Consider the following 24,014-nt stretch of genomic DNA (forward strand, 5'->3'; position numbering starts at 1 on the left):
ATCTGCTCAGGCATCACCACCTCCAGGAAGCCTTCCCAGACCACCTCTCCCTGAAGACTGAGGATGTTCCCATGGCTGTTGCTATTACACTGTATTCCTTGTTTCCTTGAGTTTCTTTGTTGTTTGCTAGCACAGTGCCTGATACCTCGCAGATCCCTGATACAATAAGTTAGCCAATGATTGATTAATTGAATAAACAAAAACAAGACTAGGAAGGAGGAAGTGGGTTTAGCCATGTTCAGCAGTGACTTTTTCACACCAAGAGGCTCTGGTAGCTCAAATATAATGGCTCTGTGTAAATTTGTTTCAAATTGGTTTAACTGAAAACCCATTTGTCTAAAATTCCTATTTTGAAGAGCAAGCAGGATCACATGGCTAACATTTCCTTTACAGTATAATAGCTGATGGTCCTTAAGTATTTTCACATCTCAGGCATCTTTTGTTCATTTTCAGTTTTCTAGCCTATTCAAGTGAAGGTATTTTTGCATTATTTGACTAAAACAGTCCTTAAAATTATAAAAATCTTAGCTAAATGGGGGGGGGGGGGCGGGGAGCGGAAGGACACTCTAAAATGAAAAAGAAAATGCTTAAAGCAATCCTATATCAGCCTGCTGGATATGAAATTTAAATTTTATAAACATAATCATCAAACGTGCGATATGAGGCAAATCAAGCACTAGAGACTTCCTTTCAGAGGACTGGCTTTTTCTCAAGCAGCCGAGGGCAAGGATGAAAATCTCCATCTGTGAGGCAGGGCCAGAGGGCCCAAGGGCACCTGGGAACCAAGCCCCTAAAAAGCAGCCTTTGGGGCTGCATGCAGGTTCTCCTCCAGCCGAAAGAACCGCTTGTCTCTGTGCTCAGTCTGCCCTAGTTCCTGCAGGGGTGGCCCAGTGCACCTGCTTTCTCTCCACTTTTCGCTTTTTTGGGCCATTGCTATAATTTGGAGGTGCCAGCATCTTCCTGTTCTATTTCTGCTGAAAGAGAGGAAGCAGGGCAGCCCAGGATTTAGACTCATATCCCTTGATTTCCAACACTGTGAATTGAAAGGAGCAGGGGACAAAAATGTTTTTTTTCTCTATTTTTCTTTTAAACTTGGGAGATGCTTTCCAGTACAAGCAACTCACATGCACAGGCACCAACATGCATATTCATCCAGCTGATGAACTGGCTCTTGAGCACATATCATATTCAAGGCACTATTTGCCCTCATTTGTATAGGTGCCACATGTGTTAAACATAAAAGGTGTGTCTTGTTAAACCACTGGGATAGTGGATTGAAACAGACATGATCAAGCTTTCTGGAAAACTCATTGCCTTTGTGTTGCTGGTGGGGTGAGTGTGTTGTGTTTAGGCTCTTCTAAAGAATGCCCTGAGATTTCAGATGTCTCCATTTTTGTCCCTTCCGATGGTTGTTTAAAAGGAAGTTACTTGAGGGAAAACAACAAGAAACTTCTATTGCAAATGACTTCAGCATTGCTAAGAGGATTGCATCAAATATCAAAGATACATGAAGTACATAGGAATAAAGGGCAATATTAATAAGAATAATATGAACATGTGTGATGCTGTCTAATATTTCAAATTATAAGGTAAAGAAGAAAAATTGTAAATCTCACTGACATTTTCCTTAGAGTAGGAAACTTCAAAACAAATTAAATGCAGACCAGAAGGAAAAAAAAAGAAGTTGCCTGACTTCTCTCCTTGAGGGCTTGCATTAAATTTTAGAATAACCTGGAGCCAGGGTTTAGAGTTAGGATTTAGTTATCCTCGAATGTCTACAGTGGCACAAAATTGTAAGCGTACGAGCATATTTCTGGGTCTACTTTTTTTTTTTCTATTACAGTCTCACTGAACATTTGGTTCCAGAAATGCAGACGCACATGAAAGCGTGGTTGGGCAACGTGTACCGTGAAGAGCCGTGGCGGAAGGTCAGGCCCACTTTGTCTCTCTCTGTTTCCTGAGCTGGCCTTTCCCTATACTTTCTGGGAGGGTCCCTCCCTGTTATTTTCCTCCCACAATCCCAGACTTCGGCTGGCATCTTGGCCACCTCCCAGCTCCAGGGTTCAGCCTGCAGAGCTGTCTGCAGTGAGAAGAGGCCAGTGCTGGGCACACGCGTTCCAGAGCCAGGGCAAGCCTGCAAAGTCAGCTGCTTGTGGCTGCGGCTGTTTGGGGTGGGGCTGAGAGGCTGCCTGTTTGATCCCTTTTTTTGTAGTCAGGGAAGAGGGCTTTCTCTAGCTGCCCACTTTCTCTCATCAGCACGTTTAGCAACAACCAGGGGAGGAGAGCAGAGAAAACACACCCACTGTAGTGCAGGACAGCCATCCTCTGGGACTAGCAGGTGCTAACGTGGTTTCTGAATGCCACTGTTTCCTGAGATCCTTATCACCCTCTGTAGAAGGGAATTTATTTCTGGATGTGCCTTGAGTGAGTGACAGTTGCTCAGTCATGCCTGACTCTTTGCAACCCCATGGACTATAGCCTGCCAGGCTCCTCTGTCCATGGAATTCTCCAGGCAAGATTACTGGAGTGGGTTGCCATTTCCTTCTCCAGGGGATCTTCCAACCCAGGGATCTTACATTGCAGGAGAGTCTTTACCATTTGAGCCACCAGGGAAGCCTACTATTAAGAGACATTTCTAGCTCAGTCGATAAAGAACCTGCCTGCAGTGCAGGAGACATGGGTTTGATCCCTGGGCTGGGAAGATCCCCTGGAGAAGGAAATGGCAACCCACTCCAGTATCCTTGCCTGGAAAATCTCATGGACAGAGGAGCCTGGTGGGCTGCAGTCAATGGAGTCACAAAGAGTCGGGCACGACTGAGCAACTAACACACAACACACTCTAAGTATAAAGACAGGTCAACTTAAAAAGTATCAGCAGGTACATGCTTGACTTTATCTTATAATCTATAGACAACACATTAGAATATGTAATGAACCCATACACCTTTTCCAAAGGAATACCCAAGACAGAAGTAGCAATAAAGTTATAAATGACAGTCATCAATCAGATGAAATAATTTAGACGAAGCTTTTTTCTCTCCAAGAAGTGCGGGCCTTACGTGGCTTCTATTGGCAGTTTCCTTTGATGAGTGGATCCCTGAATGCCTTGCACATCTCAGCTCATCAACCCTCTCCTTCAGGAGAAGCCGATGCCATCTGAAGGACCCTCCCGCCTCCACCCCTTTCCTGCAGGTATTCCCATCAGAGCACCTGCCTCTGTTCTAGAACACTCACGTCTGGCTGGAGCTTCTGTGTTTGATGTCAGTCACTCACTATTAGAGTGTAAGTTCCAGGAAAGAAGGTACACGTCTGGCTTGGTCACTGCTCTATCCTCAGCACAAAGAACAGTGCTTGGCACAGAGGAGATGCTCAATAAATGTTTACTGAATAATCAACTACTCCAATTAAGAGGCTGTTAAGTTCCTATTCCTGGGTCCAAAAAGCATCTATGTGGTATGGAATAGATATGAATTACAGCAACTGATGCAAAAGACAGGGTGGTCTTAGTTGTTCATAATCTCAGAATCAATAACAGGCTGGTGTAGTCTCCAGAAAAACTGCTTTTATCTTACAGTACTTCAATAATGCAAGTAGAATTTCTAGTGTTCTGTGGTGATGGTTTAGCCACTAAGTCACGTCCAATTCTAGCAACCCCATGAACTGTAGTCCCCCAGGCCCCTCTGTCCATGGGATTTGCCAAGCAAGACTACTGGATACCATTTCATTCTCCAGGGGCTTCTTCACCGACTGAGCCACCTGGGAAGTCCTCTAGTGTTCAATGTTCAATGAGTAATCATGACACCCAGTGCCAGATCCTTTCTGAGGTGCTGGAATTAAAATAAGTGCAAAGTCCTGAGGCTAGGGAAGAGAGGCCAGCAGAAGCGGGTAGGAAAAGAAGGCCCAGAGGCAGGTAGGGGCCGTGGTGGGAGGAGGAGGTGGCCTCAGCGCCTCTGCACTGCTCAGCCCCTGGCAAGGGAGGAGCTCAGGTGTAAGTGAGCCTGAAAAGAGAGACCAGGGTCCCAGGAGAGCCGTCTGGGAACTGGGATACCCAGGTTCACAGCACGGGCTGCAGTGAGGTGGCTGGAGGGACAGAAGACACTCAGTTTGGAGAAGAGCAGCCTGGAAGAGGACCTGTGGAGGAGGGGTGAGCCTGATCTGTTTGGAGATTCTGTGGGGCCCAGGAGCTACAGGCAGAAACTGCTGAGTGAGACCTCAGAGGGAGTGGAGGTAGACTCGGCAGAGCAAACAGTCCTAAGGGCCAAGGCCTCCAGGACTCGGGTAGGCTATGGGCAAGGGGGTAAATCCTCATCCCTAGGGACCTTTACATGTAGGCTGGATTAGACATGTATTAGCCAGCAGTATTAGATACGTATGTTTAAATCATCGGTCAGGTTAGAGTCACTCTCTTGGTTGCCAGACCTGCCCCCCTTCAGTTGTTCCCATGTGCGCCCCAGCAGAGACCTAAGAGGGCGACAGATTAGCAGGCCTTTCCGTGTACAGCCAGAGCATCCAGCCCTCATCCCTCTGAATGCACCTCTGAAGCCGGAGCTGGTTACATCTCAGATCTGGGCTGACTTAGCTGCCGGTCTGTGGAGGTCTAATACTGGGAGACCCGCCTCCGCAGGTGTCGCTCCAGCAAACAGGCAGGTAATCCACCTCCTTTCAGGACTTGGAATGAAGGCCATGCTGGTAAATAACTCCTCTCTGGAATCTTCTTAGGCCCTGTTAACTCTTCAGGGGGAGCTTTCTGCACAAAGGACAAGCAGCAGGCACGCCTGCCCCTTAAGCCCCCAATTCTTTGAGCCGCTCTCTCTGCAGATGACTGAGCACAAGGTCGGTCAGTTGCAGCCCAGCCACTGAGCCACTGCAGATTCCGGGTCTCTGTTGTCAAACTCAGGTCACATGGCTTTGAAAAAGTGTGCATTTCATCCTTTTAGAGGGGAGATTAACATGTCTGTCAGCCAGTTAACAATGCAGCAGCTAAGAATTCGGTTCACCATGTTAGGGGCAGTGAGAAGCATGCTTGCTGATAAAAAAAGAATGTCTTGCTCAAAAAGGCAACTGCTCACTAAACAGACCCTGAACACTGCTGATGGAGTAGGTGTGAGGTGAGGCTGAATTTACCACTTTATCAGAAATCCCACCAGCTACGACCAAGACAGGTGTTAGTAACAGCAGAAGTGGCCATAGCCAATGACGGGTCACTCCTTTGCTCAAAAACATGCCATGGCTCCCTGCACACCTGGGTCCCTTTCCTAAGTTGGGTGTTTGGAGACCCACAGAGATCTGGCCTTTTCTATACCACCAGGTGGGCTGGCCATCTCAACAACATCACACCACCAGACCTCAAGGTGACAGAGCTCCTGTCCTGTGCACAGGCCTGGGAAGGCCCAGTCTTTGTCCTCAAGGAAAGCACGTTTGCTTCAGGAGGCTAGGTCAGCAATGGGGATCCATCAGTGAGCTGTCTGGGATGCCAGCGGGGATAGGAGCTCCTTGGCTGGCTGAGTGGGTGGAAGTAGGAGACATCTGTACCTCTCCCCCAGGGCGGGGGGCGGGCAGCCAGGCATGGTTGGAATACCACCAGGATTCTGTGCGGTTATGGTGGACAGTTCTCTTCTGAGCCGGCATCCTACCCGAAGCACTGCACTGGCATCTCTGTTCTGCTGTCTCCAAGTCACAGAAGGCTGCTGGCAGCATACAGACCCAGCACAAAGCTGAAGACAGGCCCCAGGAGACAAGCCTCAACCTCAGGGTGAAGTCCCAGGCACTCCATCCCCTAGCAGGACAGTTTGGAGGACAGTCCTTGGCCCCGGGAGGACAGAGCCTGGGGTACCCACAGCAGCAAGCAGCCCAGCCACGCACTCTATATTGGCTTTTCTCCCTCCACTGTCTCTCTCCCAGTTCTCTCCCTTCTGCTTCTTGGGATCCCCTCCCATGTAAAGTCTGCTTGCAGCCTCCTGTTTCAGGCTGCTTTGGGAACCTACTAAGGCAAGGATTTTTTAGTCTTACTGAGTTACAGGCTCTGCTGCCCCAGCCAGCTGAGAGCTTCCAGAGACAGGGAAGTCCTTGCCTGTTCCTCAAGTCCCTATCCCTGAGCTCCTGCTGCAGGGTAGGGTGGCAACTGCTCAGAAGTGGTTTTTGATAATAACCTTGGCCACCTGTATCGAGGGCTGTGTGCTGGGCACTGCACTAAGAAGCACATTCTCTCCCATCTCTCAGTTAAGATTCACAGTCACCCCACCCTGTCGCTTCAATGAGAAAACTGAAGGCTTTTCTCACTTGGATCACCTGGCTAGTAAAAGGCAGATGGAGGAGGGCTGTGCCTTAACCACCATGGGCATTTTGTGGGGAGGGAGACGGAGCCTGGCAGGAGGCAGGAGAAGAAAGACACTGCACTTGTCACTGTCCAGACGAGGTGCCTTTCTGTCCTCTCCACAGGGTGGAGAGGGTCCCTGGGAGCCACCCTCAATTATCTAGAGCCTGGTAAGAGGTGAAACCGCTAGAGTAATTAAGCACTGCTTGGACATCAGAGAAGACATGCCTTTTAGGAATCGGGGGAACAGCACTGCAGCCCAGGGTAGGAGAGGTCTCAGGCCTGGGACAGGTAGAAGGAGCAGGGGAGAGGAGGCTGCAGGATGGTGACGCAGACGGCTGGGAAGCCTAACGGAGGCCCACCCTTCCCCCTGTCCAGGCTTCCCATTCAGATCATGTCACCAAGCGTCACCGAGGACTCAGTACCTGTGTTCCCGGCTTCAGGGACAGCACTAGGTCTTTGATCATTTTGGCTTCAGAGACTGTGACTCCGCCCACCACGAAGAGGATGAGGAGAGGGTGGTCGCTGGGATGAGGCCGGCTTACCTGCAACACAAAATGCGCCTAGCGTTAGAGGCGTCTTCAGGTGCGGTGAACAGCCACTCGAGAGATTATAATTCGTTAGGGGTACAGTGTGTTAGGGGGTGCGAGCCCATTGACCAGGAGCATGCCCAGCACGTCGCCTTCCTACAGCCCTTTACATAAATATTTTATTGAAAGAGAAGTTAAAGGAGCAGGAGCTATTAAATAACAGAGAAGACTGAGGGCAACTTTCCCTTCCTTTTCAGTCTACAGGTCTCAACACAAATGTGCTCCTGCCTTACAGAGCCTGTGCAGTTCCTTCCAAGCGATAGCCACAGCCTGGAGTCATCGTCTCTGCTTACACATGTTTCTTTGATGGCTGTCTCCGTTAATGGAACACAAACTGAGGAGGCAGCGATCTTGTCTGCCTGGTTCACTGTTGAAGTCCCAGAGTACTTGGTGCCGTTTCAGAGTAGGTGCTCAATAAATGCCTGTGGCATTGAAAGATGGTCACATCCCTAGGGAGGAGGAGGTGAAGGGTGGACAAAGATGCAAGAGCCCCGTGCCCACCTTTGGGGGCAGACTTCATGCCCTTACCTTCTGCAAACCAACCTCAGCTGAGGATTGCACCTGCCTGCGATGCTGCACTGAATGTCGTGGAGAATCCCTGCCGGGGCCTCAAGGTCTCACCAGCGAGGCACAGTATAAACAACTAAGATGAGAGCATCCCTCAGTACCATCTCAGGAAATGCACAATGCCAACATGTAGACCTGGTGACTAACCGAAGGGGACAAGAGGGGGTTCCTGAAGACAGTGTGTTCGAGTCCTACCTGCAAGTTCAGGATGGTTCGGGGAGGAGTGGGTACAAGTGGTATGAGCCAAGTTCTGCAGGCAAGAGGTCACCAGCTGGGGAAAGTGAGCAGGACAGCTGCATGGAGTCATTATAGGAAGGATGCTGCCAGCTGCCTGCATGACCAGTGAAGCCAGAGGTGGGAGAAGCAGGCTGGTCTCCAGCCAGAAGAGGGTAGACAAAGTAGGGAAGTGTCTGCACTCACCACACTCACTAACACACAAGCCATCTTTGGGCCAAAGGATGGTCCCCATGGGTGGCAGGGTGGGCAGCAGGTTGAGAGGAAGAGAGCCAGCCCTTCTCTTACCCTGGCTTCAACTCTTTTTTCATCTTGGTTCTTCTGACTCCCTTGCCTAAATATAACTTTTCAGTATCTTATTTTAAAACACTTAGGAAGGTAATACATTAAGTGCTTCCAGTTACATAAGTCATTCCTTGGCTTCTGGAGAGGAAACTCAGAGTGAAGAGGGAGGGAGGGAAGGATGGGGAGAAATCGGGGGAGGGAAGGGAAAAACAAAAGGCAGGAAGAAAGAAGGAAAAGTGGGTCTAAACTTCTTCCAAATGGGCAGTGGTGAATACCGGACAAAGTTACAGAACTCTTGGATCTTCAGAAACAGGCTCTAGACTCCCCGCCCCACCCCCCAGCTTTCTGCCCTGAGGTTCCTTCCCTTGACTGCATTTGTTGACGGCTGTCCTCCAGCCCAGGTACCACACATGCACAGCTGTGCTGCTTCTGTCCTGCTGTCCCCTGTAATAGCTCTCACTATAGTCACCAACGGCTGTCACAGATAGGGGTCGACAGACATTTGTCTTCATTATCTGGACATTTCTGTGGCATGTGTCCCAGCTGATGACATCCTTCTTGGCTACCACAATAGCACTCTCTCTGGGGTCTTCCTTCTACCTTTCCCATGGCTTCTTCTCACATTTCTTCATAGGTTCCTTTTCTTGGTCTGCTCAATTGTCGATACTCCTTGGGCTTTATCTTTGACCCTGTGCTAGGAATCAGTGACCTAAAATGGGACTGGAATGGGTGAATTTAACTCAGATGACTATTATACCTACTACTGTGGGCAAGAATCCCTTAGAAGAAATAGAGTAGCCATCATAGTCAACGCAAGAGTCTGAAATGTAGTACTTGGATGCAATCTCAAAAACAACAGAATGTTCTCTGTTCATTTCCAAGGCAAACCATTCACCATCACAGTAATCCAAGGCTATGCCCTGACCAGTAATGCTGAAGAAGCTGAAGTTGAACAGTTCTATGAAAACCTATAAGACCTTCTAGGACTAACACCCTAAAAAGATACTCTTTTCATCATAGGGGACTGGAATGCAAAAGTAGGAAGTCAAGAAACACCTGGAGTAACAGGCAAATTTGGCCTTGGAGTACAGAATGAAGCAGGGCAAAGGCTAATAGAGTTTTGCCAAGAGAATGCACTGGTCATAGCAAATACCCTTTTCCAACAACACAAGAGAAGACTCTATACATGAACATCACCAGGTAGACAACACTGAAATCAGATTGATTATATTCTTTGCAGCCAAAGATGGAGAAGCTCTATACAGTCAGCAAAAACACACCAGGAGCTGACTGTGGCTCAGATCATGAACTCCTTATTGCCAAATTCAGACTTAAATTGAAGAAAGTAGGGAAAACCACTAGACCATTCAGGTATGACCTAAATCAAATCCCATATGATTATACAGTGGAAGTGAGAGATAGATTTAAGGGACTAGATCTGATAGACAGAGTGCCTGAAGAACTATGGATAGAGGTTTGTGACATTGTAGAGGAGACAGGGATCAAGACCATCCCTAAGAAAAAGAAATGCAAAGAACCAAAATGACCGTCTGAGGAGGCCTTACAAATAGCTGTGAAAAGAAGAGACATGAAAAGCAGAGGAGAAAAGGAAAGATATAAGCATCTGAATGCAGAGTTCCAAAGAATAGCAAGGAAAGCCTTCCTCAGTGATCAGTGCAAAGAAATAGAGGGAAATAATAGAATGGGAAAGACTAGAGATCTCTTCAAGAAAATTAGAGATACCAAGGGACAATTTCATGCAAAGACGGGCACAATAAAGGACAGAAATAGTATGGTCCTAACAGAAGCAGAAGAAATTAAGAAGAGATGGCAAGAATACACAGGAGAACTATACAGAAAAGATCTTCATGACCCAGATAATCACGATGGTGTGATCACTCACCTAGAGCCAGACATCCTGGAATGTGAAGTCAAATGGGCCTTAGGAAGCATCACTACGAACAAAGCTAGTGGAGGTGATGGAATTCCAGTTGAGCTATTTCAAATCCTGAAAGATGATGTTATGAAAGTGCTGCATTCAATAGACCAGCAAATTTGGAAAACTCAGCAGTGGCCACAGGACTGGAAAAGGTCAGTTTTTATTCCAATCCCAAAAAAGGCAATGCCAAAGAATGCTCAAACTACTGCACAATTGCACTCATCTCACACGCTAGTAAAGTAATGCTCAAAATTCTCCAAGCCAGGCTTCAGCAATACGTGAACCGTGAACTTCCAGATATTCAAGCTGGATTTAGAAAAGGCAAAAGAACCAGAGATCAAATTGCCAACATCCGTTGGATCATCAAAAAGGCAACAGAGTTCCACAAAAACATCTATTTCTGCTTTATTAATATGCTAAAGCCTTTGACTGGGTGGATCACAACAAACTGTAGAAAATTCTTCAAGAGATGGGAATACCAGATCACTTGACTTGCCTCTTGAGAAATCTGTATGCAGGTCAGGACAGCAACAGTTAGAACTGGACATGGAACAACAGATTGGTTCCAAATTGGGAAAGGAATATGTCAAGGCTGTATATTGTCACCCTGCTTATTTAACTTATATGCAGAGTACATCAGGAGAAACCCTGGGCTGGATGAAGCACAAGCTGGAATCAAGATTGCCAGGAGAAATATCAATAATCTCAGATATGCAGATGACACCACCCTTATGGCAGAAAGTGAAGAGGAACTAAAAAGCCTCTTGATGAAAGTGAAAGAGGAGAGTGAAAAAGTTGGCTTAAAACACAACATTCAGAAAACGAAGATCATGGCATCTGGTCCCATCACTTCATGGGAAATAGATGGGGAAACAGTGGAAACAGTGTCAGACTTTATTTTTCTGGGTTCCAAAATCACTGCAGATGGTGACTGCAGCCATGAAAGTAAAAGACGCTTACTCCTTGGAAGAAAAGTTATGACCAACCTAGACAGCATATTAAAAAGCAGAGACATTACTTTGTCAACAAAGGTCAATGTAGTCAAAGCTATGGTTTTTCCAGTAGTCATGTATGGATGTGAGAAAGCTGAGCACTAAAGAATGGATGCTTTTGAACTGTGGTATTGGAGAAGACTCTTGAGAGTCCCCTGGACTGCAAGGAGATCCAACCAGTCCATCCTAAAGGAAATCAGTCCTAACTATTCATTGGAAGGATGCTGAAGCTGAAGCTCCAATACTTTCACCACCTGATGTGAAAAACTGACTCATTGGAAAAAACCCTGATGCTGGGAAAGACTGAAGGCAGGAAGAGAAGGGGATGACAGAGGATGAGATGGTTGGATGGCATCACCGACTCAATGGAGATGAGTTTGAGTAAACTCTGGGAGTTGGTGATGGACAGGGAGGCCTGGCGTGCTGTAGTCCACGGGGTCACAAAAAGTCGGACATGACTGAGTGACTGAACTGAACTGAACTGTGATACTCTCACTTGAGGACCTCATCTACTTATATGCCTCCAATAATCTTTCAATTCTTCCCAAATCTATGTCTTCAGCATCTCTATTTAGTTCCAGTGGCCATCTCCACCTGGATGCCTCCTGGCATTCCTAAACTCAACAGATTTCAAATTTGGTGCATGATTTTAACCACTCCCCACCTCCTGCCAAGTCTATTCCTTCTCTGAACTTTTGATAAGCATCATCACCTTCACAGTCACCTGGGCCAGATACCTAGAAGTCATCTTGGACTTGCTATCTTTTTGATCTCCTAGGTAAGTCTATTAATTCTGCCCCCTCCAATTTACTGATCTCTCTTTGATTCCCACTCTCCCTGTTCTGGTTGGCTTTCATTTCTTCTTCTTTTTAATCTTTATATTTATTATTTATTTTGGCTGTGATAGGTCTTAGCTGCAGCATGCAAACTCTTTGTTGTGGCATGTGGGATCTAGCTCCCTGACCAGGGATTGAACCCTGGCCCCCTGCAATGGGAGCTCAGAGTCTTAGTCACTGGGCCACCAGGGAAGTCCCTCATTTCTTCTTTACTAGATTATTGCTAGATTCTTCTAACTTGTCTTCCTGTCCCTCATCTGGCCACCCCCATCCATTCTTCTCATTCCTGCTTAAGTGAACTTTCTAAAGTGTAAATATTTATTATTGAATCTTTGTGCATTATCTTATCTCATTCTCAAAAATCCTTAGGAGGCAAATACAATCATTGGTATATGATGCAGATGAAGAGACTGAAGTTTACACATAGTGACTAAATTGTGGAGGCAGGGGCCAAACCGCAGAGGTTACACTCTTAAACACCGGTCACCTCCTCACATGCTCAGAGCCAGGAAGGATAAAGTTCAGACTCCTCAATTCAGTATATAAGGTTTTTCTCACATGGCTTTGCTTTTTGTCTCCATTTTCATCTCCTCCATTTACACTGTTTGCTGGAGTCAGTCAAAGACCTGAACCATCCATGAATGCATGGTATTTAAAAAAAAACATTTTGCTAAACATGCAACATCTTACTGAACACTTGCTCTGAAAAGAGCATTTATCACAAGTGTTCAATTTATTTTCATAAACCAAACCCCTGTGACCAGTACTTAGATCAGAAACAGAAAGCTGGCACTCTGGATCCCTTCATGCCCCCTTCACGTCACTACCTCGCCAAGGGGCAACTGCTATCTTGACTTCTAGCTGCTCAATACTGGGCTTTGCTTTTCTTGCTCAATGATATACCCTGAGGGTTTTTCTGTATTAGTGGGAAAGATCTGGGGCCCACAGGAATTGGTTGGGACCACACTGGTGGGTTGGCCTAGCCACACCAGTGGCCTCTGTCTGTGCCCATCACATTCCAGTTATTAAACACTTTGAGCACCATCTGCATTGTCTTATGTTATGTGGCATGGACAGTTTCCTCTGTGTAAAGTGCCCTTGGCTCTCCTTTTTATCTTAATATATGTTTTATTGAAGTACAGTTGACTTACATTTCAGGTACATAGCAAGGTGATTCAGTTATATAAATACACATACATTATTTTTGAAAGTATTTTCCATTATAGGTTATTATAAGATATTGACTATAGTTCCCTGTGCTATACAGTAAACCTTTGCTGCTTGTTGCATATTTGTCTGCTCTTCTTTATCTCCTTCCTTCTGTCTTTAAAAGCCATCCTCGCCTCTAAAAATCTCTCTCTAACCACCTCTCAACTCCTGCCCCATGACCCGAATCTGATAGACACCTCTGCCCTGGCCTTGTCACACGGGCTGCAACCTCGATAGGCCTGCCTATCTCCTCTTCTAGACTGTAAGCTACTAGAGGGTAGGGACTGATTGTATTTATCTTGGTAATTTGGGCTCTGAGCATAGAGCTAGCTCATGGTAAACTTTCAACAAGTGTTGCGTGAATAAAAAGAATGAATGAATGGATGAGGTCCACAGGTTAACTGGAGAGGTCTTTCTTTCCTTAGCTCTCTCTCTAAGAGAGAGATCTTTTAGACACTCCATTCTATGCATGGTTTTCCTGGCTGAGTAACAACCTGAAGTTCCTTCCAACCCACAAACAATTGTTTCTCACTTATTCCTGGGACAGAAATACAACTGGCTTCAGAACTTCACATTGGTACAGCATGTTCTCAAAGACATATGCTTTCCATAAGAGAGTCCGGACTCTGAAGTACATTGCAAGAATCTTGGAAGGATGCATTGAAAGATGAAAAGGAAAAAAGAAACAGCAACAGGGATTAATACCCCTGGGCCAAGGAGTTGAGAGAATGTTGATTTTGGTACAAATTAATGGGTGCCATTAATGCATGTTGCTGTTTGCTATTTTGGTTTCTGTTTAGATTTATGTTTTGATACAGCTTCCTTTATAGAACACATCAAGTTGGCAGACTATTGGGAAGTGGAGTCTTTCCAGTCTTTTCCATCAGAATAACACATTCCTTATAATCAGCCACACTCGGCTGAGTCTCATTTGTATGTGAGTTCACGGTGTAGGGCACTTTGAAGTTCCAAGATGTAAACGTCATTACTGCCATCATAAACACACAGATTAATAAAGCAAGTCGGGCTCACTGCCCTTTCTTTCATTTTCTAAACCTTCACTGGCTGTGACTTTAAGACATTTCCAAACCTTCATTGGCTGTGATTTTAAGACATCAGTTCTGATCAGAGAAGACAATTTCTCCCCACCATTTACCCAGCCTTTGAAGCCAAGGATGCCGACACCTTCTCTGCAGCTGTGGCCCCAAGAGCACTCTTTGATGTCCTGACTGGTTTCTATGGGAAGTGTTTCCTCTGCTCCTGGTTCCCTGGAGTTCTCTGGGCATTCCGGGAACCCAGCTGCTGATTCCTCTCCACTCTGTTTCTCTTCATGACTGACTCATTTGTCCCCAGCACACGCAACGGTCAGGTCCTCCATTCTCCAACAGTGGGCGGGCCTCGTAGGAGGGAGACAGCATAATGGGAGCATTGGCCCAAAGGGTTAGAGAGCAGCTGTGCTGACTTTGAAGGTGGCCTCGTAATGGCTCTTGTCCCCAAAAGTCAGTAACGGCACTGCTGCCGCCACCGAACACTTCACGTTCAGCTCCGCTTTTTATTCATTTATTCATCCATTCCACAAATACCTATTGAGCAAGTTCTATGGGCCAGGCACTGCTGTAGGCACTGGTAACTCAGCGGTGAATGAACCAAGAAGAATCTCTGCCATCAAAGAATTTATATTTTTGTTGGGGAAAATGACAAAATACAGAAGTAAATTGATAAGTGAGGAAAGCAGTAAGTGCTATGGAGGAAATAAAGCAGGGTTGGGGTTCCCACGTGGTACTAGTGGTAAAGAACCCGCCTGCCAACATAGGAGAAGTAAGAGACATGGGTTTGATCCCTGAGTAGGGAAGATTCCCCTGGAGAAGGAAATAGGCAACCCATTCCAGCATTCTTGCCTGGAGAAACCCATGGCCAGAGGAGCCTAGTGGGCTATAATCCATAGGGCTGCATGGAGTCGGACACAACTGAAGTGACTTGGCACGCACGCACAGGGCAAGGATTACTTTGCACAATCTTAGAATCTGTGAAGTAGGTAGAAGCTCCATTTTACAGACAGAGACAGTGAGGCTTACAGAGGTGAAGGACTTGTCCCACGTTTTCCAATTCGTAAGCTATAGGGCTGAGACAGAAATCCAGGTCTGCCTCAGAGAAGAGTGGGATACATTCCACATGCCCTAATTTATAAACAGATTCTTCCAACTGAAAGCATTTTTACTAGCTCTCATCTCTTAAAACTCTGTACTTTTAGTTCTTCGGCAATGTCAGCCAATGACCAGTTTCCTCGTGGGACTTATTTCATCTCAGCGCAACAGCTGCCATGCTGCCAGGGGCACTCTGTCATTAGCTCGACCTCCCTGCTGCATTTGCTGCCGTGGATGGCGTCCCCATTCTGCAGACTCCCACCCCCACCCCAACCCTTCTCTGTTTTCCAAGCCCTCTCGGTGTCTTTCCTGCCTCCTGGGCTCTCCTCTTGCTTGACCTGTCCCATCACACACTGTGTTCCTGACTGCTGGGGCCTCTTCTCCCAAACACCCTCCTTGGGTGGCCCTGTCCTGCCCACGGTCCAGGCCTCAGAGGGCCTGTGTCCCCAGGTCGCTACTGCAGGCCCAGGCTCTGCTGAGCTGCAAAGCTGTATCACAGGCACCTAAACTCTAAAACACAAGTTATTTTCTTCTCCATTTCTTCTTCTGAGTCAGAGAGAATGTAAACACCTGCCATCGAATCATCCCCGACTGGACGAGGGGCCCTGGATAATGCCCTCATTTACTTCCACATCCCATCAACGCCCAGTCCAGTGGGACCCACCAGGGCTGCATCCTTGACTTCATTCCCTCAGCCCCTACCTGACCCCGACTCTTCTTACCTTCTCTCCCTAATCTGGTGCCAGTCTGGCCTCCTTCCCTGCTCGCTCACTGCTGCCAGGTGATCTTTATAAAATACACACTGGTTGTTTTGGTGATTTAGTTGCTAAGTCATGTCCAATTCTCGTGACCCCATAGACTATAGCCTGCCAGGCTCCTCTGTCCGTGGGATTTCCCAGGCAAGAATACTGGAGCAGGTTGCCATTTCCTTCTCCAATACACTGGTTCTATATTCCTAAAAAACATGGTATAAAACCTCGTCATTTCTGGTCAAATGTCAAGCCTCCAGCCCTTCGTGACCTGCCTTCTGCTTCTCTCTCTGTCTTATCTTCTTCCACTCCTCACAGGCTGCTCTGAGCTCCCGCCATTTGGAGCTACCTGGAATCCCTTCGACTTAGCCCAGAACTTCCTTCACTTTGTATCTCACTCCTACTGGTCAGACACATTCAACTCCTCTGACTCCCTGATTAAGCTCCCCCTTCCCCGTACTCTCACAGCCCGCCCAGACACCACTTCTCTCTTGTACCCCCCACTCTCAAGGTTCCTGTCCTTCTCCCTAACCAACTGTAAGCTCTCCGATGTGAGATGTGCTGTGACAGGAAGGACAGCTAGCCTGTCTGCATCTTCCTTACCCACAGCAGTGACTAGCATGCAAGAGGCTCTCAGTAATTGTTCACAGGCAGGCAAAGTTTGTAGCCGGCCAAAACCAAGTTTGTGTTTAATGATTCCTTCCAAGATCTAACTCACTAGAACTTATGGATCTTATTTAGCAAATGTTACACAAAAATCAAACCATAGTACGGAGCATAATTGAGAAGGAGAAAATATAAACAATAGTTATAAATAGTATTGCAAACAAATTCCAAGACTTGTGCTGATTTAATCAACAGACACCAAATGCTGAGATGTTTTCCTCTCATCAGAAATACTATTAAGTATAATGGGCCTAAGCCAACAGTTCATCTCTGAGTTGTGTTTTTCTTATGTAAATGATGAGGAGCTGGACTTGATGACCATCCTCAGTCCAGGGATCTGACATCAAATTGCACCTGAAGCTCATCATTTTTGCCCTTTATCCTTACAGCCTCCTTCACCCCACTGTAGTTGCTTCTGTAGATGTCTGTCCAGCTCACACATGAACAGTCCCCGCCATCTGCATGGCCACGGGGTGGGCTCCTGGCAGCTGTGTAGTTACAGTGTGGTTCTGCCCTCCTCCGACCTCAACTGAATGGTACAGGAATGGGCCCCTGGCCCAGGCCCCATGTGAGACCCTCCCCTGGGAATGGAGACTTGACCAAGACAGATGGGGCCCAGTCACAGCTCCTACGGAGCAGCAGCACCTGTGGCACAGCTCCCAGCCGCTCACTTGACTCTTGTTCACTGAGCGTGGACCCTGAGCTGGGACGGCTCTTGGCATCTTCTGCAGCCCGCAGCCTGTCTTCAAGAACTGTCTGGTTTCCTGATGGCTTTCCAGTTCGTGGGCCCAATCTTTCCTGAGGCTCACTGCATGGCTGCCCTTGAGTTCTTGGAGACACTCGGTCCTCCTGATGAGGGCTTTCCTTGATGAAGTTAGTGCCACTTGGTTAATTGCCAACAACGTATCTCAGCTCCAGCGTTTCCGGGTGGGCCTGAGCAGCTGCCCCCTCTACCCTGCGGGCCCAGGCCATGGAACACGCACAGTAACTTCTACTGAGGGCCCAGAGGCAAGCACTGAGTCTTCTGTGAGTGTTTTTCATAAATCTTTTTTTTCCAGTTAGGCACGGCCATAAGAAAGGGAACGACAACAACACGCAGTTTAACAACGCTCGTAAAAGGAGGTGAAAGGGCCTTGTGCAATTTCATCAGATACAACCCGCCCTCCTCATGCCAATTCCAGCAGGGAAAACATCTTGACAAATCATGTCCTTTAGTCAAAACAAGCTGGAGTCCAAACACATGGAGCAGATATAAAATTTATTATTTTCAGGAGACTGAAATCCAAACCACAAATTCCAGAAACGCATTTTCAAAGTGCTGCCTATTAGACATGCTCATTTTAAATTAAATTAACGCTGTTGTGAGAGTGGGAAGGTATGGTTCAACTTATTTATTAGATCACTATCAAGTTTTTTTCTATAGAGATCAAGGTGCTTCACGCACAGGCATTGGGAGAGAAGACTTACTTGACTGTTTAAAAAAAGTTAGGTTCTGCCAAAGCGGTTTCTTTGGACTTTGATACTCCCCTCCATCCAGGACACTGCCCTTTGAAGCCGACAGTTCTGTGCGGCTAACCACAAGTCTAGCCTCCAGTGGAGGAGTATGCTGAGTTGACTCCAAACACTTTCTTAGAACCACAGGCAGAATGACCTCGAGGGTGCCCAGCTCTGCTCCCTGGCCTGTCTCTTTCCTTGACAGGCCTGATGGTGAGAATTTGAGAGAGCAAAGTTCTACAGCTCAGCGTCTCATCCCTCAGGAAGGCTTTTTTAATTTTTTGTTAATTTTTTTAAAAGATTATATTATTTAAAATGATTTAGGCAAACAGCAAGCATGCCTTTTGCTATCAGAGTCTTTCCAGGCTCACTTATTTTGAAACCAGATCAGAAGCATGAGTGAGTGAATTTTCTGTCCTCTAGATTGAAGGGAAACTTGTAGAATTCAAACACCATTCTTGCTGGGCTGGACAGCCAATCCTACACTTAGGTGGAGGGCAGATGGTATTTTTCCAAAGTGGCCTCGATGATATTTTCTGCTCCTCATGCTCTGGTTCCCTTTTTAACAGGAAGAGAGCAGGTCCCTCCCCTTGAACCCAGGAAGGCATTTGTGACTGCCTCAACCATCAGAGCACTGTGGGAGTGATGCTCTGCGGCTTCTGAGGTTCCCACCTGGTGCTCTCTCAGGATGCTTGTCCTTGGGATGCGGCTGCCTTGCTGTGAGGAAGCTCAGGCCACGTGGAGAAGCCTGTGTGGAGAGGAACTGAGGCCTTCAGCTCACAGGCCGGGCTGAGCTACCAGTTGATGGTCAGCATAACCTTGGAGGCGAATTCTTCTCTGCTGAGCTCTGCCCAGACAGCACATTCATGAACAAAATAAATGATCAATGATATTTAAAGCCAGTATTTCAACATGGCTTCTGATGCACCGATTGATATCTGGGACAAGTGGAGATGAGAGACTTGTCTGGAGAGTCTGATTTATGCAGGAAAGCGTGCTAAAGCAATGGAAGGAAAGTGACTTTAACAAGTTGCAGTCTGATATCAGTACATGAGGTTCTGACTGTACTAAGGGCAGAACCCAGCCGCCTTGACTTCCCTCTCACAGAGGATTAGTTTGATGCAGAGAATCCTGGACACATGGGGGTATCCCCTAACTTTCACCATCTGCAGACACGTACATCAGTGAGACTGAATGCTGTGAGCCACTTTGGAGCATCTGGGATGGAAGTCTCATTTCCCTACAGCACAGAGGCTGTCTGAGGGGCACTTGTAGGGTGGAGCATATGCCCTCTCCCAGGATGTGGAGACAGAGCTTCTGTAGGGCTCCTGGTGGAGTTAGGGGCCCGAGTTGTTGTGGGCTTCTGCCTCCATTTAGGTGGTCAGGGTCTAGCCCAGCTGGCCTCCTTTGAACCATCTCATCACAGCACATGTATGGAATCTCACAGGCTCCACAGCTTGCCCCAGGCGGGACGGTCTGTGTCCCCTGAGACTGAGGACACCAAGGTTGGACTCACGGGGGAGAACAAAAGGGTCTGGAAAACCACAGCGCGGTTGTACAAACACAGCTTCCCACAGGCACTGAGACTCCATGTCTCTTAGAAAGAACAAGTCAGGAGTGAGAGAGGACATGCTCGTGGCTTTGTGGGGAGGTGTCTATTCTCTCCTATGTGATTCACGTGTTCACTCAGCAGTCAATCTGTATGCATCAAATGCCCGCATGTTGGCTCCGCTGCTGCTGCTGCTAAGTCACTTCAGTTGTGTCCGACTCTGTGCGACCCCATAGACAGAAGCCCACCAGGCTCCTCTGTCCCTGGGATTCTCCAGGCAAGAACACTGGAGTGGGTTGCCACTTCCTTCTCCAATGCATGAAAGTGAAAAGTGAAAGGGAAGTCGCTCAGTTGTGTCCGACTCCTAGCGACCCCATGGACTGCAGCCTACCAGGCTCCTCCGTCCATGGGATTTTTCAGGCAAGAGTACTGGAGTGGGGTGCCATTGCCTTCTCCGGTTGGCTCCGCACAGGGATACAAAGATTCCCAAGGTGGCTCTTGGGAACCACACTCTGACCAGGACCATGAACTTGTAAAAATAAAAATAGCAAATACGTACTTAGCACTTACTGTAGGACGGGCACCGTTGTAAATACCCTGTATGTACGAACTCACTTTATTCTCACAACAGCCCTATAAAGTGGCTACTATTATCATCCTCAATTTATAGTCCACAAAGAGTTGGACATGACTGAGTGATCTTCACTTCACTTCAATGTGTAATGATAAAGATGTAGAATGATAAAGCAAGGACTATGTGCAGCCGCAGAGGTGTGTGCAGAAGGTACGGAGCCCTGACGATACCCTGGGGCCTGGAAACCCCTCTCCTATGGTCTTCCTATCACTGCTGTGGGGCCCACAGCACACCCTGTGGGAACATCTACTGGTCTACTTACTAGCACATCTCTCCCCGGCTTCTCACCCCCTGCCTAGGCTACAGGTCCTCCCTCTGATGACTCTGAGCTAATGTCATCTGTGAAACCATGTGAGTCCAGAGATAGGCGAGCAGCTCAGCTCCCTTCCCAGCACCACGGCTCTCCCGTTTGGATGAGCAGCACACCAAGCCGAGAAGGAGGCCACATGGACACCTTTATTTCATCAGGTTCTGTCTGTTTGCTCCTTTCAGGCTCAGCTTCAGTTGGTTCTGAGTGAGAAGAGGGGGAAACAGGTCCCAGAGGCAAAGAGTAGGGCAGAGAGTGGCAGGAAAGCAATGGCTGTTGGCCGCTGATACAGAATGAAGCTGCAGCGTGTGGAGGCAACCCAACACCACTGCACACATTTCTCCTCCCGGGGCTGTACGGCCCATGAGTCCCTGGACTGAGTCCCAGAGAAGCAGTACCAGCAGATGACCCTGGGAGAGTGTCCTCACCTGGCACTCCGGATCACTCCGGCCCGGGAGCTGATTAAGGCACTGCATAGATACTGGAGAGGGAAAGCATCTGTGCTAATGAATCAGCAGGAAGAAAAGAATTTATGATACATGAATACTGAACTTGCAAGAGAATACTTGGTAACATCCTGGTGCCAAGAAATGTTGTGCGTAAGAGCGTGGACTTTGGAATAAGATGGATCTGGGGATGAATCCTGGCATCCCACTTCCTGTGTGCTGTTCAGCCTTCTGAAAGTTCATGTCTGCTGCCTACCCCTTCTGGGCTTCAGTTTCCCCATGAGTAAAGCAGGGATAATCGAAGGGTCATCGTGAGGTTTGAATGTGAGAGTGGCTGATCCCCGGGTACAGGTGACCACAGCTTAGCTGCCTGACTTTGGTAGTGAGAAGCCTCAGAGAACAGGACCAGGGAGACTGGTGAATGGCTGTGGCCATGAGAGCCTCTGCCTCCTCCCTCCACATCCTCTTCTTTCCATCGGCCTTAAACCAAAGTAGAAGACACCCTCTCCTGATGGCGCACCCCCATGTCAAAGACAGAGCTCTACAGGAAAGCAAAGGTGGTTCCTAAAAGCCCTAGTGTTCCTCTTTTCATTTACTGCAGGTTTGTTCAAACCCTGACACATGGGCTGCCAGGAACTTTCCTTGCCAAGTTCTCTGGAATGATGAGAAGAGCCAGCCATAGAGGCCCAGGTACAAACAAAATAAAATGATTCTCCCTTGGGGTGCTGGGGTGGGGAGGGTTTTGCCTAGCTCACCAAGACTCTCCCACCACCTGCAGACAAATGAGACACCCCTGGTAAGTGAGTGCAGAGGCCCAGCAGCTGGGGGCTGAAGAGTGGGTCTTGGCAGCTGCTGGGAGAATGCATGATTCTTTTTCCTAAATCCATTAAATGGAAACCTCCCTTTGGGATCCATCTCTGGGGGCAGGAGCATCTCTGCATGAGCCCTAACTCCAGGGATTTGAATGGAGAGAAACATGGCAGCCCAATGATGGCCCAGGACAGTTCTAAACATCCCCCCAGGCAAAGCCCATTTTAGGACAGTGAAGCTTCCAACTGCAAGGAGAGCTACAAAAAACACACTGTAGAGTTTAAAAGGGTAATTTAAAGATGTGATGTCTCACGGTTCATGAAACAGCGATGGAAAATGTAAGTGGACAGTCCTCCTACAACAGACGGTCTCTGTCGGCCGTCGGAGAGTTGCTAAGTCCATTGGTGTATTAAAGGCACTGTGACATATGACAGCAAAGACTTTTGGTTTAATTTTCTGTTTAACTGAGGGTTTTCCGAACATATTTTGTCACAGAACCCTTTTCCAGGAAACTGTTCTTTTGTGGAACAACACTGGCAAGTTATGTTCGGGCAAGTTAGGGCCTCCTCTCACTGACACCGTGCCTCTTTGCAAATCAGAAACTCCTGCAGTGAGCAGAGCGCGGGCGGGTTCGAGCCTCCACTTGGGCCCTTGGCCAGACTATGGGTGCAGCAGGCCGACTGCAGAAGGTCACGGTGGGCTGTCCTCAGACCTGACCGATCAGAGCAGGGAAGTCCACACTTCTTATTTCAGTTTCTCTTCAAGGTTAAGTCCAAGCTTATGAGTGAAGCAATAGAGTGCTCAGGCAGAGAAATTCAGAGAGCACGTCTAGCTGGGAAGCATCTGTAAAAACCAGCCGGTATGAAGAGCTGCTAGACAACCCTGGCTCACATCTACACAGGAGCCCTTGAACACTTTTGAGAAGCTGATCTGTGCTGTATTATTTAAAAAAAAAAACAAAAAACAAAAAACAGATAGAGGGAAAATGCCCCAGCCACATGTTGCATCAGAAGCTGATGATGACTGGGAGCACTGGGGAGGAGACCTAGCATCCATTCCAGCTGCTCACTGCTTGGTTTAGAGTCTGACTGGCTTCCGCCCTCTGGCTTTTGGAGTGGACCAGTTTTCCTGGCATATGCATTTATTGAACTCTGAAAGGGCAGATCGTCTATGAAGATTAATTCATGATTTCAAAGACGCTTTGAAACTGGCAAAACATTCTGTTATTTCCAAGAGTTATTACAACCGAAATCCTGGCATAGATGAGGAGGTCAGCCTGTAATCTCATTTAGATCTTTTTAAATTTAGAAACTTTACAGTGGGTTAAAAATAGATCACATTTGTGTACTTTTCCTCCTTTCATCTCTACTGCAAAGGCAGTTTGGTAGTTTTGACTTAGCCTCGATATTAGCTACAGAAATTCTGGTACTTGTCACCCGGGAGTCTGCTAAGCCAAAATAAAAGTGATTTTCAAATGGATTTTGGGATGATGCTGGTTATATAACTGAGGAGAGTTACTTGTTATCCCGCACAGTACGCTCTAGAATTAAGGGCGCAAGATTACCACTAAGATCTGTATGTGGATTTGTGTTAAGTGAAAATGTGAACCAGGAGGGATGTTTTCAGTAGTGCTACCCTGGAGGGCTGTGTCCTTACCTATTGATCAGAAAAGATCATAATACTTAGGTCAAGGGAAGCTAGAGGGTCAGGCTGCTTATAAGCAAAAGTTATGTGAAGATTGTACCTGATTTCAGAAAGCCCAGACATTCTCTTCTGTGATAGTCACCAGGGTTAAGGAGGTACGAGCATTTTCAAGCCCAGCAAAGACAGCATTACACTTAGGATTACCTTGTCATGGTGACTTTACCTTCATGAACATGCTGAATCCAGTTTTAAGGAGATCAGTGAGGCCTGAAGACATATGTTCAATGTCAACTGGATCTGGCCTCTCGGGATTAAATATTTCCTCCACAACCTGCTTCAACAATGGTTTATAGGATGCCTGGAAAGACAAAACATTGTGCTGTAAGTAAAAGGGTTTGTTTGGTTTGTCTGGAGAGAGGATAGCTTTATCTGTACCAAACAAAGCAAAACAAGTTTATTTTCAATCCTGAGCAATGGCTATGGTTTTGTGTGTGTGTGAAAAGACAATATAGCAACATTGATTTTTTGGGAATTATTCCATTACACTAGCACTATTTTTTGTTTCTTATACTCCCTTCCACAAGCAAACAACTCTTACCAGAGCTA

The 24,014-nt window shown here is 47.2% G+C and overlaps 1 protein-coding gene across 2 annotated transcripts in view; it reads right to left on the reverse strand.

Annotated features, from left to right (window-relative positions):
- SCFD2 (sec1 family domain containing 2) overlaps nucleotides 1-24,014 on the reverse strand; it is a 397,062-nt gene that overhangs the window by 5,595 nt on the left and 367,453 nt on the right. Inside the window, exons 7-8 of one of the 2 annotated variants that reach the window (NM_001078005.1) lie at nucleotides 23,632-23,766; nucleotides 6,739-6,858 (exon numbers count right to left, since the gene is read on the reverse strand). In NM_001078005.1, coding sequence (NP_001071473.1) covers nucleotides 6,739-6,858; nucleotides 23,632-23,766 — 255 coding nt within the window. Of the gene's footprint in view, nucleotides 1-6,738; nucleotides 6,859-23,612; nucleotides 23,767-24,014 lie in introns of those variants that run through there. The other variant, XM_015471617.3, reaches the window with a different exon arrangement.

The sequence above is a fragment of the Bos taurus genome, chromosome 6 (genome assembly GCF_002263795.3).
Source record: "Bos taurus isolate L1 Dominette 01449 registration number 42190680 breed Hereford chromosome 6, ARS-UCD2.0, whole genome shotgun sequence".
Lineage (NCBI taxonomy): Eukaryota > Metazoa > Chordata > Mammalia > Artiodactyla > Bovidae > Bos > Bos taurus.